At 39.4% G+C, this 16,426-nt stretch overlaps 1 protein-coding gene across 31 annotated transcripts in view; it reads left to right on the top strand.

The window, feature by feature from the left end:
• The window catches only part of PPP6R3 (protein phosphatase 6 regulatory subunit 3), a 149,816-nt gene that overhangs the window by 98,179 nt on the left and 35,211 nt on the right, over positions 1-16,426 (top strand). For all 31 annotated transcript variants that reach the window (XR_005201608.1, XM_017536938.2, XM_017536935.2 and 28 more), the window contains 6 exons: positions 1,567-1,696; positions 4,166-4,318; positions 6,740-6,889; positions 8,005-8,069; positions 11,128-11,243; positions 12,997-13,082. Coding sequence is in view for 30 of the 31 variants with exons in the window: in XM_017536938.2 (XP_017392427.1) it covers positions 1,567-1,696; positions 4,166-4,318; positions 6,740-6,889; positions 8,005-8,069; positions 11,128-11,243; positions 12,997-13,082 (700 nt within the window). In the remaining variant the exon portion in view is untranslated. The remainder of the gene's footprint in view (positions 1-1,566; positions 1,697-4,165; positions 4,319-6,739; positions 6,890-8,004; positions 8,070-11,127; positions 11,244-12,996; positions 13,083-16,426) is intronic.

The raw sequence follows: 16,426 nt of genomic DNA, 5'->3' as shown, positions 1-16,426 counted from the left end.
TGCAAAAATTAACTCAAAATGGATCATAGAACTAGAGATAAAGCTATAGTAGTTCTAGAAGGAAACAGGAAAAAGTATTTGTCTCAGAATTAGGTAGAGATAGTTTAGATACATTACCAAAACCCACTTCGTAAAACAGAAGTTGACAACTCAGACTACACTAAAATTTTAAAATTCTCCTCTGAGACTCTGTTGAGAAAATTAAAAGACAAGCCACACCACAGACTGCCAGAAAATGTTGATAACGTGTGAGAAAAGACTTATATCCAAGTATATGAAGAATACTTAGGCTGGATATGGTGGCTCATGCTTAGCACTTTGGGAGGCTGAGGTGGGAGGATCACTTGAGAAGGCCCCATCTCTACCAAAAAAGCCAGGCATAGTGGTATGTGCCTGTAGTCCCAGCTACTTAGGAGGCTGAGGAAGGAGGATCATTGAGCCCAGGAAACATCAACGACAAAACAGTAATTTATCCTCTCACAGTTCTGAGTGCTAGAAGTCTAAGATCAAGGTGTTGGTGGCGCTGGATTGCATCCAGAGGTAGTAAGGCATTCCTCTTCCAGCTTCTAGCAGTTCTTGGCATTCCTTGACTCGTGACCCTCTGCATCCTCTTTACATTGCCTTCCCCTCTGTGCATCTGTCTTGCCTCTTCTCTCTTCCAAGGGTACTTGTGATGGCATTTAAGGTCCACCTGGATAAGCTAGGATAACCTTTCATCTCAAGGTCTTTAATTAATTTTATCTTCAGAGATCCTTTTTCCAAATGAGGTGACGTTTGCAGGCTCTGGGTATGAGAGTGTGGATGTGTGTTTTGGGTAGGGGAGCACCATTCAGCCCACCCCCTAGCTAAACTAGACAAACAGAATAGACAGTGCTCAGTGCAGTATCAGAGCAGCTGGAAGTTGTACACATTACTGTTGGGAATGCAGCGTGATACAGCCACTTCGTAGAAATGTGTGTCAATTCCTAGAAAGTTAAACATTTATAATGTCACCCAGGATTCTTACTCTGAGTATTTACCCAATTCGGATCATTCCACCTGTAATTGTTTTCCTGTAAGAAGTAGGTTATAATGAGTATAGATTGAGCTTTATGTAGAATAATTTAAACCTTTTAAATAGCAAATAATGTTGATTATCTAGGAAAAATTGTATGAAGCACATACAGGGCTGTTCATTAGTAACATCCCAAACTGGCAGGCAATGTGGGTGTCCTATAATCCAGAGGTTGGATCCCTTTTGCTTTCCAGATTTCCTGTTCACTTCAAGACTTGTTATTGCATAATGGTTACGAGGACTTAGGATGTTTAGAATAGGAAGAAACCACATGTAATTTTTTACCTGGTATTGTAGCTGTTTGAGTTGCACGTTATAGAGGCTGAGCCTCATGGAGATTTTATTAACCCTCGTCAGCTTCATTATGCTTTCTTCCTAGCCTTTCTTCCTGTAGCCAGAAATGTTGATATAATCATTATTATATAATCACTAAGTAAAGACATACATGGTTAATACCTTGAATGATTTGTTCTGAAATTATAATAACTAAAATTACCTTGCTTTGTTTCAAGATTTGAAGGCCATATAGAGATCTGCCCACCAGGCATGAGCCATTCAGCTTGTTCAGTAAACAAGAGTGTTCTAGAAGCCATCAGAGGAAGACTTGGATCTTTTCATGAACTCCTGCTGGAGCCACCCAAGGTAGGGGAGCTATCTTCCGCATGGCTGGCCAGCCAGTAATTTGCTTTAAACAGCCATTTGATTATATATGGACCTTGGGAGTGACAGAACTGGCTGTGGTCCACATGTGCAAACCATGTTACAAGGTACACTGCCAGTTACTTTTACTGCTTTTGAGTGGAGAATAGAGAATTAAACAAAATATTTGTCTGCTTCAGAAGTTTACCTTTTCATTCTTCTGTAAATTCTTGGGTACTTACATGCTAATAAAGAAAAAAATTTTCTTCTTATAGCTTATTATTTTTGCATGTTTGAGAAAAAGCTGATCTTTCAGAAACTTATCTTTGAAATTGTGTTTTCTTACTCAGTTGGAGCAGTATATGTTTGATGGAGAGACGACATTATCTAAGAAAGAGTAGGTTGAAGTTTTAGTATACAATTTGGAGAGAATATGACTTGGGGGTTAGTTTTTCAGTAGAGAGCATTGCGTGTGCTAATTTTAAAATGACTGTTTCCTTAGTGGAGACCCACAAGAGTTTTGTCAGCAGTCTGCAAATGTTCTTTCGCCTCTTGGATTGGTACAAATTTAGATTAGGGTAAGAAACGCTTGCTTTTGGAGTCTAGGGTGGAAGATTCAGTTCCGTGTTAGTTCTGTTCCCAGCAACAGTTCTTAGCTTTCCTTTTTTTCCTGCCCTATGTCGTTGAATCTAGTGTCCCACATAGTGTGTATCTCTGTGGTTATCTACTGTGCGAGTTACTGGGAATTTAGAATACTAGTTTCTCACTTCTAAATTAGATGTTTTCTGTTAATTTAACTGTTTGGAGTTTGAGAAGCACAGGATAACTTATGTAACCCAGGGAGTCTGGTTCATATCCAGATCATCTTTTCAGATCCCTGATGCCACTGGGTAAGCAGGTCGTGGTTCCACCACTGCACTCAGAGTTTGCATTATTCTGCTGGTTCCATTCCAGCCACATCATCTTTATCTGTGTTTGGCCTGTGTAGGCTGTGGACCATAGTCTTGGTGCTTGCCCTTAGGGAAAGTGCCTCTGTTGGTGTTTGATGGTGATGGTCAATGGCATCCTTCATGCCAGTCCTGGGAAGAAAAACAGAGTAAGGAAAGAAAAGATTTAGAAGCGGCGAGAACATCACAAGTGGAAGACAGAGGTGGAAGAAGGATCCGAGAGGGAAGAAGGTGTGTGAGGAAGGGCCTGACCTGTGTCTTAGGTGGCCTACCCATCTTCTTTCTGGGTGGACAGACAGGTGGCATCTGGTTCTTGGCCCTGATTCAAAAGTAAAAGCAGTGTCTTGTTTGGACTTCTCTGTTACTCCTAGGACTGAATGAGTTCTGTTCATACCTGGTTTTGCTATATGATGTGGTCTGTAAGTAGATTCATGAAGTTTTTTACAAAACCTGCCAACTAAAGCTGTTTTCCATAGAGAGTAAAACTGTGGGCCTTACAGTTCTGTCAGTCCTCGGGAGGGTGGGAGCCAGAAGGAGCGAGGGCGCTGATGTAGATGGGGAAGGGCAGAAAGGGCATCCTGATCTAGGTTGTGATGTGTCCCCCTGGCCTCCCAGACTTCTGAAGTTAGGAAATGTTCTGCTTCTGTCTTTTGTGATTTCAGACTATAGAAACTCCTGTGTAGAGCAGGTTTAGATTGATCACATTTCAGGTTTGTGATTCAGAGGCAATGTCTGAATTTGCATTTTTATCACAGATTTGGCAAAGACTGAGGATTGTATTCCAAAACCACTTGGAACTACTAATTTTACTACTACTACTACTAATACTACTACTGCTACTTTTCTTCTTCTTTCTTTCTTTATTCTTTCTTCATCTTCCTCGTTCCTCCTTCTTCTTCCTCCTCCTCCTTCCTTTTTTTTTCCCCAAGACAATGTCTCTCTCTGTTGCTTAGGCTGGAGTCCGGTGGCACAGTCACAGCTCGCTGCAGCCTCAACTTCCTGGGCCCATGTGTTGCTCCCACCTCAGCTTCCTGAGCAACTAGTACTACAGTTGTGCACCACCACACCTGCCTAATTTTTGTATTTTTTGTAGAGACAGGGTCTCACCATGTTGCCCAGGCTGGTCTCAAACTCCTGAGTTCAGGTGATCCACCTGCCTCAACTTCCCTGAAGTGCTGGGATTATAGGCATGAGCTACTGTGGTCATCCATACCTTCTTTTAGTTTCCTGGGGTATTCTGTAGCCTTCTACGTTCTTCTCATGACAGCTTGGAATGTTCAGGCAGGGGGACACTTGATTTCTTATAACATTTATGGTCTGGGGAAATAACTTGATTTTTTTTTTCTTCTTCCTGCTTGGTTATTTCACTATATCTTAAAGCTATCAAGAGGAGCTCTAGATTTTGTTTCGGGTGTAGAATTCAGGCCATGTTGTTAACAGGGTTAAACTAGTGTCATGTCTTAGCGAGTACACCATTTGCTTGTTTATTTTACCGAATTTAATTGGAAAGCTTTTTCTTCTTCAGAAAAGTGTGATGAAGACCACATGGGGTGTTCTGGATCCTCCTGTGGGGAATACCCGGTTGAATGTGATTAGGTTGATATCCAGCCTGCTTCAAACCAATACCAGCAGTATAAATGGGGACCTTATGGAGCTGAATAGCATTGGAGTCATATTGGTGAGATTTTCCCTGCTCACAGACATTTTGATTTGCCATTGATATTTCATAGATATTTAACCAAGTTACAATTGCACAAATTTGCAGTATGTCAGTGACTTTTCTTGGTCTGAGCATAAATGGTGTTTTATATAGTTTTTGCCTTGAGTTTGTCATAAATTTCGGATGCTTATAATTGTTCACTAGGCATCTACTGTTGCTTTGTATAAAGAATTGTAACGTAGGATTTTGAAGATGATTAAGAGACTTTGGCCTTTCCCTCGTACTCCGCCTCATATGGACAATCACTGCTGGGTACAGCATTGTTTTCTGTTCATATTTATCGAGGGGACAAACCTTTGTCTTCTTGCCACTGGGAAATACCTATATAATGTACCTGATGCCATATGGTCTGGATTGACTCTTCCTTGAGACAGTTAATAGTCTGCTTGTCGATGGAAGGAGAACGAAAAGCCCAGGATGATTGAGGTTTCCCTGACCCCTGAATTCCCCAGTTTCAGAGTTTGTGCTTAGAATCCACAGGCCCAGCTCTGGATCCCATGCTGCTTCTGTCTTTGCGGCCACCCACAGCACAGAAAGCACAAGGGTTAACACTTCAGCAGGTTTCACAAGACATCTGGTCACATCATATGTTTGGGGGAGATTTAGGGGTGTTTCAGAGGAAGTATTTGTTCACTGTGTGACAAGCATTGTAATGTTCACCTTATATACACTCTTCAGGTGATCCTGGGTGATCCCCAGGACACCCAGGTGAACATTACAATGATAGAGAGGATGTGATTTTCAGATCAGGCCCAGAGAGAGGATGCATTCCATGACTAGTGAGTGGTGAAGCTTTGAATTCACCCAATTTCAAACCAATAGGTGCTTTATCAGCCACATCATTGTGCTTCCTAGGGTCACCAAGATATTTTTGTTAGGTTTCAGCTTTGGGTTAAATCAGTATAGAGCATAGAAAACAGGAGCTATTTGGAAAAAGAGATGAAGATTTAAAGAATTACAGTTTCTTTGATAACTAGTATGGTCATTGCCCTCTGGGGACGTTTTTGTCCTACCATCTAGTGTATAAATAAAACTCCAGGAATATAACTTTCTGAAGTCATTATTCACTGGTCCCTCATGTTATGAATAAAAGTATACAGTTATTGTTAATTTATTCTGTTAATCTTTAGGACTCCTTTTGAGGGGTCATAAATTTGATGAGACTACTGGAGGAGTCATTCTTTACTTTTTCATTCTGAGATTGAATAACCAGACCCAATCATATCCCAAATACATACTGGATGCATTTTGTGCTTTTAGACATTCTTGCCTTTTCAAGTAATTTGAAAACCCTTGTACTTCCAGGAGATTCATGTTACTGCCTCTCGTACCATTTGTTTTTACTGATAGTTCTACTTTCTGTATGCTGGAGTTGAGTCGTGAGCACCTCAACACTGTGGACCATATTTTTGTGTACCTCTCTCTGCCATATTGCATCTAGTACAATACCCTGTACAAAAGCCATCAGTAAATATTTGTTGTATCAATGTGAAATTTTTTTTTTTTTTTTTTAAAGTAGAGATGGAGTTTCACCATGTTGGCCAGGATGGTCTCGATCTCTTGATCCACCTGCCTTGTCCTCCCAAAGTGCTGGGATTACAGGCATGAGCCACTGTGCCTGGTGTCAACGTGAAATTCTTAAAAACTTTTTTGAAAATTATAGAAAATTTACCACACTTAGTATTTGTGTTACTTGCTTTGAAAGCAAAAATGATAATCCTTTTCTCCTTGAGAAACATGCTTTTATCTTTGTATGTTTATTGCTTTTTTTTTTTTTTTTTAAACTGGATTCCATGCCAATTCTGGCATGCCAGATAAGCAGATAGCATGCCATTTAGGCTCCAAAGCGGTATTTCGAATTTCTGTGTAGTCTCCATTATTCATGAGGAATACCTTCCAAGACCCCCTTTGGATGCCTGAAACCACAAATATTGAACCCCATATATATATATACACATACATACACACACACACACACACACACATACATACATACGTACACTATATGTTTTTCCTGTACATACCTGTGACAAAGTTTAATTTATAAATTAAGCACAGGAAGAGATTAATAACTAATAATAAAGTAGAACAATTATAATACTATACTACAATGAATGTTATGTGAATGTCATCTTTTTCTTAGCATGTCTTACTGTGTTGTACTCACCTGTTTTCAAATCATGGTTGACTATAGGTAACCAAAACCCCAGAAAATGAAACTGTGGTTATGCAAGTACTAATATGAACTCCTTTTAATTGGTCCTTTTGGACTGAGAGCACATCATTTTCACTTTATTAAATCACTTTTCTGTAAATGTGTTAATGTATTAGCTTAAACATTGAGGTAACTGAATAAAACATGGTTTTTCTTTTTTGTAGAACATGTTCTTCAAATATACATGGAATAACTTTTTGCATACACAAGTGGAAATTTGTATTGCACTGATTCTTGCAAGTCCTTTTGAAAACACAGAAAATGCCACAATTACTGATCAAGACCCCACTGGTGATAATTTGTTATTGAAACATGTAAGCTTATTTGGTCTCGTTTTTCTCCCACTCTCTCCTGGTTATAGCAGTTTTCCACTTGACTGTAACATGAATTGAGGTTTAAGGGCTTGAGATTAGCTTTCAGAGTCTAAATATTTAACTATCATGTATTCGTTTCACTTTTAACAAACGATTATAGAAATCAAGTACTTGAAAAATAATGATCAAATGAACTGTCTTGTAAGGAAAAAACTAAGTGGCCTCCTCATGTGTTAACATTAATAGGTTTGAAGGTATATACATATTTTGACAATTTGAAGAATCATAGGAAGTTAAATACTCTAGAAAACATTTGCACTATTATTTGGCAGACTGGAGTGTAATTTCTTTGCCAAATATATGACTGAAAGGCAGGAGAATTGAGTTCTCTCTAATGTTGAGAGTCTCTTCTTGGGGTCTCTTTTTCTCTTCTGTCAAATATGAGATAATTTTACTAAGTCAGTCTTCAGATTTCTTCTTGGTAGTTCTGTGATACTTTGAAAATTTCTAGCTCACACTTGGTTTACTCTCAAACCTAAAATGTAGAAAAGGGTGGCTTGGAATAGCTAAGTCGACAGGAAAGACAAATGACACCTGGGTAAAACTGGCATTGCACATTCCAGTATTACAGCTCTCAGCAGTTGTCACTGACTTGCAGAATGTTGACAAAACACACCTGTTTTTTAAATATTAATGGAGTTGAATCATCTGGAATTAAGTCTTGCTCACATTTTTAAAGTATAAGTATTACTTTGGATTCTAAGTTAAATTTTTGCCAAGGCATAATTTTCTTTATTCCATTTTACTTTAAATCAGGTTTTATATTTCTGGTCTGAGTTTTCACAGCTAATAAAACCAAGCTTTGCTTTAGGTTAACTGCACTACCTATAACACTGAGTTAACCAGTAGATGATCCGTGGAGGGTGTGGATCCTGATTTGAATCCCTGTAGTGTTCTGAGGGTCTGCAGTAAATTTATTATCATATTGCATTTGGGTTAGCAATATTGAGCTTTCTAGATTATGCATACTACTGTTCTCTTTAACCTAGAATCCTATTTCACTTTGAAGTTTTGGTGCTTTGAAGTGTTAACTGGAATAATTCTTTTTTATTCAGCTTTTCCAAAAATGTCAATTAATAGAACGAATACTTGAAGCCTGGGAAATGAATGAGAAGAAACAGTAAGTAAATTGTTTTTTGAAAGGAATTTAGTTTGATTGGTAACATGAAGAAAATAATACCTCCTTGCCCTAGTCAGAAAAAAATGGAAATAATTACATAATGCTGGCCATTTTACAATTTAAACTTTTCCTGAGATTATTTCATTGTAACAGTTATTTTTATAATATTAATAATTTCTTGTTAGGTCCTCTTGTTTTTGGGGTGAAACCAATGAGTTTGGAAGGTTCCCCACCTCTGTGCTGCCTTTGAAACTTACTTCCTGGTCCTTTTTGAATGGCTGTTGTTCTAAGAGTCACAAAGGTCAAGTTAAGTCCTTAATGATTTAACTTAGTATATTTGTCCTGGCGACCTTATACCCAGAACAGAAGATATCATTGTAGAGAAGTCACTTTGTGCATGGACCTAGAGGGAAAAAATTGATCAGTATTTTCTTTTTAGAAAATGTTTGTTAGCTGATTGGCAAGGTGATGTGAAGTATTAGTAGCTTTGTTACACAAAACTCCTTAGAGTAACAGCACCTAGTGCTCTGGGAGCCTTTTTGTCAACCTGTAGATTCTGAAGCACTGTGGCCTAAGGGTGTGTTTGGAAAACACTCTCAAGGCATGCTTCTGTGTTTGTTTTTAAGACAGGTTTATTGAGATTTAATTCTCATGTGGTAAAGCTCATTTTAGGTATACAGTCCTAGGAATACTGACTGATGCCTGAAGTCACCACCACCACCACTACAGTGAAGACATTTCTGTCAACCGCAGAATTTCTCTCATGGTCCTTTGTAGTCAGTGATTTCCCAGCATTCTTGTTACATGTCTCTGTGACTCCAGGAACGCTAAATGACTCTTGGGTGTCAGCCTTACTTTGTGAGGTTTGATTTTTTTTTTAATTGCTTAATAAGCACTGCTGGGATTTTGATTTGTCTTTGTGTGGGAAATCAGCATTTTGTTTGTGGCAAAGGGCCAGTATCGGTAGACCTCAGATACATTCTTCTAAGTGGAGCTTTTTGGAGGTGCTGTTTGTGGCCCAGTTGACATCTCTGGTTGTATGTCTGGCCTCATCTTAGCTTCTGTGTGCCCTACCCAACCTCCAGCTTTCTTGCCGGCTCCTCGTCTGACCAGGGCTGAGATATTCTTTGTGCCTGCTCTCTGTGTGAGCCTTGTTCTCTGGAGGCCTGGTGAATACCATTCCCTCCATCTGGAGGGACTCTGAAAGAATTTTCCTTGTTTCCTTGGACACCAGCCTGAAGCACATTTGAAGCCGTGGGCCACCTTGGAGGTGGGCCTTTGTTTTTTTTCACTTGCGTACTTGAGGGAGTGCAGGAGAGTCACTAAGAAGTTGCCTCTAGGTAACACTTGGAGCTCTGGATCTTACTGAAGAACTTAAAGAAACTGAGCAGCTCAGGGAAGATCAGCCCTGGCCAGGCATGGTGGTACATACCTGTAATCCCACTGCTTTGGGAGGCTGAGATGGGAGGATTGGTTGAGGTCAGGAGTTCAAGACCAGTCTAGACAACATAGGGAGATTTTGGCGCTACAAAAAATTAGCCAGGCCTGGTGGTACTTGCCTATAGTCCCATCTGCTCAAGAGGCTGCAGTGAAAGGATTTCTTGAGCCCAGAAGTTTGAGGCTGCAATGAGCTGTGATTGCACTACTGCATTCCAGCCTGGCTGACAAGCAAAACCTTGGTCTCTAAATAAATAAATGAATAAATAAATAATCAGCCCTGTACTTTCTTACCCTTAGGCACCCCAGGCCCTTTAAGATTCTCTGGCAGACACTTTATTTTCTAAGCAACCCTTCAGGATAGGATGGTTTTTTCTTTTTATTTTTTTAAAATATTTTTAATATGTCTTCTGAAGGACTATTCGCTAAGCAAAAATCTCTGCAGTGTTTGTTCCCTGCTATCTACAATCAAAAGTCTTTCGTTTTATAGGGCTTAAAGTCTTGGCACTTTGTAAACAGGCAGCAAAATCAGACTGATATGAATAATAATCGCTGCCTATTTACAAAGTGCCAAGACTTTAAGCCCTATGAAACGAAAGATTTTCGATTGCAGATTTTACACATATATATATATATATATATATATATATATATATATAATTTATTTATTTTTTTTTTTGGGGGGGGGCGGGGGGAGATGGAGTCTTGCTTTGTCACCCAGGCTGGAGCACAGTAGCACAATCTTGGCTTATTGCAACCTCTGCCTCCTGGGTACAAGCAATTCTCCTGCCTCAGCCTCCTGAGTAGCTGGGATTTCAGGTATACACCACCACACCTGGCTAAGTTTTATATTTTTAGTAGAGTTGGGTTTTTGCAGTGTTGCCCAAGATGTTCTCAAAGTCCTGGCCTCAAGCGATCCACCCACCTTGGCCTCCCAGAGTGCTGAGATTACAGGTGTGAGCTACTGTGCCCGGCCTGATTTGAATTTGTTTAAATGTAAAGACAGATCGTGGTTGGGAAGATGAGACCGTAAATGAGAAAAGGACAAGGACTAAGTTTATTTGCATTTGTTCAAAATAGTGTATGGTCAGGTACCAGTTGACTGTCTCCTATCTTGGCCAAGTCCTCAAATCAGCCAATATCTGAACTTGAGAAATGTCATAGGTAGATAACTATTTCTGTTCATTGATGTAATAAATTTTTTTTTATCTTTTAAGAAAATGAACCAGCAGAATTCTCACCTCAGCTCATTGTAATCTGATTAAGATTTGAAGACGTTTCATAAAAAAAGATAGAAAGTCATAGTAATGTTAGGCATCAGTGAATGTTTATTTGATATTTTAAAAATAATGTTATTGACAGTGATTATTTTTGATATTTGAATAAACTGTGGCTTGTTGACTGAGGCTGCCATATAATCTTTGACAATTTCAGATCCCTTCACGACCATGCCACATTCTGGCACCTTCCATTCCTTCCTTTTTCTTTTCTGTCTATTGTCGTCATCTTCAGTGCCCTCGGTATTTAAAATGATTGCTTAAAAGTCCGTGGTACTTAGAGCGAGTATTTCATCACTTCATCCTATCGGGAATCTGAGTACTTGTCCTTTACCTCCTACCAGGGCTGAGGGAGGAAGACGGCATGGTTACATGGGACACCTAACGAGAATAGCTAATTGTATTGTGCACAGCACTGATAAGGGCCCCAACAGTGCATTAGTGCAGCAACTTATCAAAGGTAAGTTATTTGTGAAATTGTAATTACATTTGTGTTGGGTTGCAGAAAGGATTTAGGGGTCAAGTAGAAATACAGGTAGCATTTTTAATAGCAATTTGTGGAACTTCTTTATATTTGACAAATTATCTATTTGAATGAGGTTCTTGAGAATGTGTTTGAACAGTGTCGTTTTTGTGCTGTGTTGCTGTGCGTACAGTTACCATTCAGTTAGCATTGGCAGGCCTGGCTGGATTCAGTGTACAGGAGTCACCTATTGTCATGCTTAAAGAGCATTGTTCAGTGAATCATTCTTTTGAGTACTGTGAGTGTAAAGTACTCATATGCTAGCAGTTGAGCCACTTCAGCTATGATTTTTGCCTTTTGTTTTCTGAAGGCCTCTATATAGCCTATGAATTAACCTCCTTTAACTGGAATATTAGGGCATTTTATCAGCATTTCTTTGATATCACTATCACTAAAATGAGGGGTATTAGCTTCTAAAGACTCTTTCTGTACAAGCATTTCAGTTTAATCAGCCCAAGCTTATTTGGAAGAAACTGTATGGATGCTTTCTAAACTGGCCCCAGGCATGAATCCAATTCCAAAATGAGAGCATCTGAGGAGCTCTGTGTGCTCTGGGTTTTTGTACCAACAGGATTACTAGTCCTGAGACCTGTTCTGAACGTGAACAATTTTTTAACATCCATGGTAGATAATTCATTCTGAGTTAAAATCATTTCCCAGTGGATCTTCCATTTTTCTATTAAGAATATTTGTTTGTTTAAGAGGCTATTTATTCCCTGTTGAGTGTGCACTAAAAGTACATTTGTCACCCAGGGATGGAAAAAGTGGTGTGTGCCCACTGATAATTTTGCTACTTTAGAGAGGTGTAAGAGGTATAAGCCTCCTCTTCGAGCCATTTCACCATACAGTTTATGTCCTAAGAAGAAATGGCCATGTGATATGATTAAGTTTTTAGATCAGTCTTTCCTTTATGGAAGCTGTTTGCCAGGTGGTACTTGTGTACACTTGCATGAGTGTGTGCACATGCATGGTGGTTTTAAATCAGAATTACCAGATGACAACTTCAGTAAGGCCTCCGGAATTACATCATGGTTTCATTTTTCTCAGAAAAGCAGTTGTTTATCCTTTTCTTTAACATTTCTCTAGAAGGTAGAATTTCACTATTATACATGTATCCGTGTTGGCCCACGACACAAATATTTAGGAAACATGATCTCGGAGCAATTTGAGAAGCCATACTAGGTTCTGTGGAACATTCATTGGCTGGTAACAATAAGAGCATTTCAAGAAAGTGTGCAGGAGCTGTCATTTCTAGCATTTTCTAAACTTAACTTGACCATGGAAAGATTCCCTCCCGCCCCCGATCCCTGACACCTTCTTAAACACCTACCACCGTTCTCAGAAAAGCTCGTTGGAAACACACTTTCCAGGTTAAGCTTCTGCCAGAACACTTTTAGAAACTTGTTAAGTTCACAGAGCTACCTTAGGGCTCTTGGCCTAATCAAGCCTATACCATTGGGCAGGGGATTCTGGTTCCTGTAAGTCCGCGGGATTTGGGCTATCCAAGGTTTAATAATTCCATTTCTCTAAGAGCACTGGGCTGGCTGTCACCCAGTTTCTCAGCTGATAGGGCCTGCTCACCATTGATGAACCAGGTGAGTAGGCCCACTTTTATATTACCTGTTTACTTTATTTGTCTCTGTGGAGGTCATTGTGGTGATAATGCTTTTTTGCTTTTCTCACTCTGAAGATCTTCCCGACGAAGTCAGGGAACGATGGGAGACGTTCTGCACAAGCTCCTTAGGAGAAACTAACAAGAGGAACACGGTAGATCTAGTAGGTTTTACAAGGTTACATTTTTATTTTTTCAGTACTCTTAGCCTTTGCCCATTTATTCAGAAAGATGTAAAAGATATTCCATTTGCCTCGGTAACTGTGAGCGAAGGATGAGTTCTTACCTCTTTACCAGGAAGAGAGGTCAGCATTCACAATATTCTTGTCCATTTGTCTAGCCCACTCCTAATTACCTGCCTGGGATGACAGAAATGTATTGAAAAGCCACTGATTTCTGCTTCACACCCTCCTTAGTGCCCATTTCCCTCCATGCCCTGTTGCCTAAGCACCTCAGCAGAACAGCCTCTCACTTCCTTTCATTCTGCTGGGTTTGTGGCCACATGCCACAAATAACCCTGGGTGCTTAGCAAACCGAAGGATTCATTTGGATACTTTTCTAATATTATTGAGTTGAGTATACCCTTGTTTTAGATCATTCCCAATGGGGGAAAATTTTGTGGATGACTTTGAAAGCCCAGCTTTAAAATTTTTTTTTTACCAGAATTGGTACTTTTAGCCAGGGAATAATGGCATTGATAATTTTTTTAAAAATTATATTGGACTTTGGAATGTATTTTTTGTTTTTTTATTTTTAACGCATTAAGTTTGAAGGTAAGTATTGCTTTGTTCCTGTTTTTAAAGATGGGGGAAGCATTTCCTTTTATAAGCACACGCCAGCGGTTAGTTGAGGAGTGGCCTTGGCTTAGAAGCAGCACGTGACTCAACATTGAAGTGTTTGTGTCTGGCATTTAATTCTATCTTTCAGATTTAGCAGTGGCAGTCTTAAATTCCTAATATGTAGTAACACCTTGACTGTTAGCAATTCAGTGATCTGGCAGTCTGAAACAAGAGGGAAGAGGCTCTGAAAGCCACCTCGAGAGCAGCCACTTGGTCCTTCTGTCACTGCTGTGCTTCCTACTTTGTCGATTGCCTAAAAACATGGTCATCCTTTTCCAGACCCCTGACCGAATCATGCTTTTTAAGCTGGCTATAATGATAAAATTAGGAAATATTAAGAGTTGGAAGAGTTATGAAGTTGAGATAACTGTTAAAAGGGGACTATGTGGGGCCATTTAATTAAAATACACCTAAGGCTTAATAGCCCTGGTGTCTCTGTCTATTACAGCCCAGCAGAGAAAATGACATTAGTATTGACAGCCATGGGTCATCAAGGAAGGGTTAAGTCATTTTTAATATTTTACCCATTGTAGATAGATACCCGGAATATCATTTAACTTGAGGGTTCCAGATAATCGGGGATTTTTTGTAGAATGCAATTGTCCTCTCCCATATGGTTAAATCAAACCACTTAATTTGAGAGGCTCCCATGTTGATTCCTTTGTAGGCAGTATATTCTCTCTTAAGGGGATTATTGTCTTGTTTCTTAATTATAAAGGAGTATTTAGGAATATTCTGATTTTGTTTGGGAAATTTCTTTTAAAATTATCGTTCAATTGGCTTAAAAGGTAGAAGTCAAAAATGTCCAATTAAACTTGTTATCAGACTTTTAAACAGTCTTTTTTATCTTCGGTAACTCAAGCATATTTCTTTTGTGAGCAGTTCTATAGTAAAGAAGGACTTCATTACAATTCAGATAATGCTCACTTGCTTTATTATGCTGTCAGCAGATCTGCTATGTGATTGTGTGTCAATGTTACTACATATATGGAGGTGGCCATGCAGCAAAAAATAAAACATTCAGCCCCTGGTAGACTGTTGGAAAAAATTATTTTGGGCTCCATCTGTCACTTAAATTGTGTCTCAGTTCTTCTTTGCTTGCTGTACTTTTCTGCCGTCATGCTTGGACTACGTAATCTAAAGTCAAACAAAATAAGCTGGCTCATGTAGCAAAAGTGGTTAGATTTATAGAGCCCTTTAATATTGCCTATATCCCCTCTAGAGCTAGCCCCACTCCATAATTTTGCTGTCTACTGAGACTTTCAAGTGGATCTCAAGACTTCTTCAATTATTTGTTCCCAAGCCCTTTCTCAAATACAACTTCCATTTAGTCCTTCTAATAGGGAGTTTTGCCTTATAGTATTGTGAGGGCTACAGCTATTCCCATTGTTTGATATGCTTATATAGTAGGTCTAGGCACTAAGGAGATTTTAACTGTATCCTCCAGGCTGTTCGTTTACCTGTCCAGAATGTTTTCAAGCTATTATCTGAGTGGGTTGGGTACCATGTTTCAGGAAAAATAATGCAATTGTAAATATTATTATGAATATGACTTGGTAAATAGAGGGGGCCTTGCCCTTTCAAAAGTGACATAGAAAAAGAGTGCCCATGCTTGAAATGTGGTAGTAACACTTGCCTTCTTAACACATTTGTCACTGGAATTTGTAGTTAAGTGGTAGCTTGCTGATTTCCTGCTCCCTTTCCCAAATAGATAAGATCACACTGCCTTGACTTAGTTGAGGATAGCCTGGCTGCCTCTGGAAATCATTTCAGGTATATTCATAGAAGTGGAGTCAGTCCAGTTCAGCGCCACATGCTGAAGTTAGTACATTGTTAACCTGACCTGTTATTTTTTTGTTTACAGCAAGGATACATTCATTTATATACAGTGAACACTTACCTGTCCTGTTGGCTTGACGTGTTCTTATTTTTTTGTTTACAGCAAGGATACATTCATTTATACACTGAACACTTACCCGTCCTGTTGGCTGTACGCCTGAGGACTTGCTCACTTCTTTTGGATAAGCTGTGTCCAGCCCCAGGCTCCTATCACTTCTGTAACATTTAATTCTCTCTAAGATATTTGAAGTGCTTTAATCTTTTGGCTCCATCATACCCAAATATGTACACAGCAGATTCATATACTCCCTATGTTTTTATGTTTGGAGTTTATGATGAGCAAAAGTTGGTGCTTTAATTACATCCAAAGACCTCTGTGTTTTGACTAAGTCCCCAAAGTGTAAAAATTGGCAAGGATTTAGGTAGAGTGAACTTAGAAAATAGGGGACATGTTTTTGTACTGACTTAGAATAATTGAGTTTGTTTCATTTTTTGCCTTCCTCTCCAAGGGGGAAAACGTATTTGAAAATGTTGATGCTTCTTCCCCATCATTGACAAGGTAGTGATAGAAGAAGAGATACAGAATAATCTGAATGTGTGCCTGTATTCATCACCAGGGGTTTCCACAGGTCAGGGTGAAACCTGAGAGTGGGTGTTTCTGACTAACCCTAGCTTATGTTGATGCTGGGAGTCCTTGGTGGGACCATACTTTAAGAATCGAGGATTAGGCCGGGCGCGGTGGCTCAAGCCTGTAATCCCAGCACTTTGGGAGGCCGAGGCGGGTGGATCACGAGGTCAAGAGATCGAGACCATCCTGGTCAACATGGTGA

The sequence above is a fragment of the Cebus imitator genome, unplaced genomic scaffold (genome assembly GCF_001604975.1).
Source record: "Cebus imitator isolate Cc_AM_T3 unplaced genomic scaffold, Cebus_imitator-1.0 Scaffold102, whole genome shotgun sequence".
Lineage (NCBI taxonomy): Eukaryota > Metazoa > Chordata > Mammalia > Primates > Cebidae > Cebus > Cebus imitator.
The sequence above is the reverse complement of the archived record's forward strand: the minus strand, read 5'-3'. Positions and strand labels throughout refer to the sequence as shown.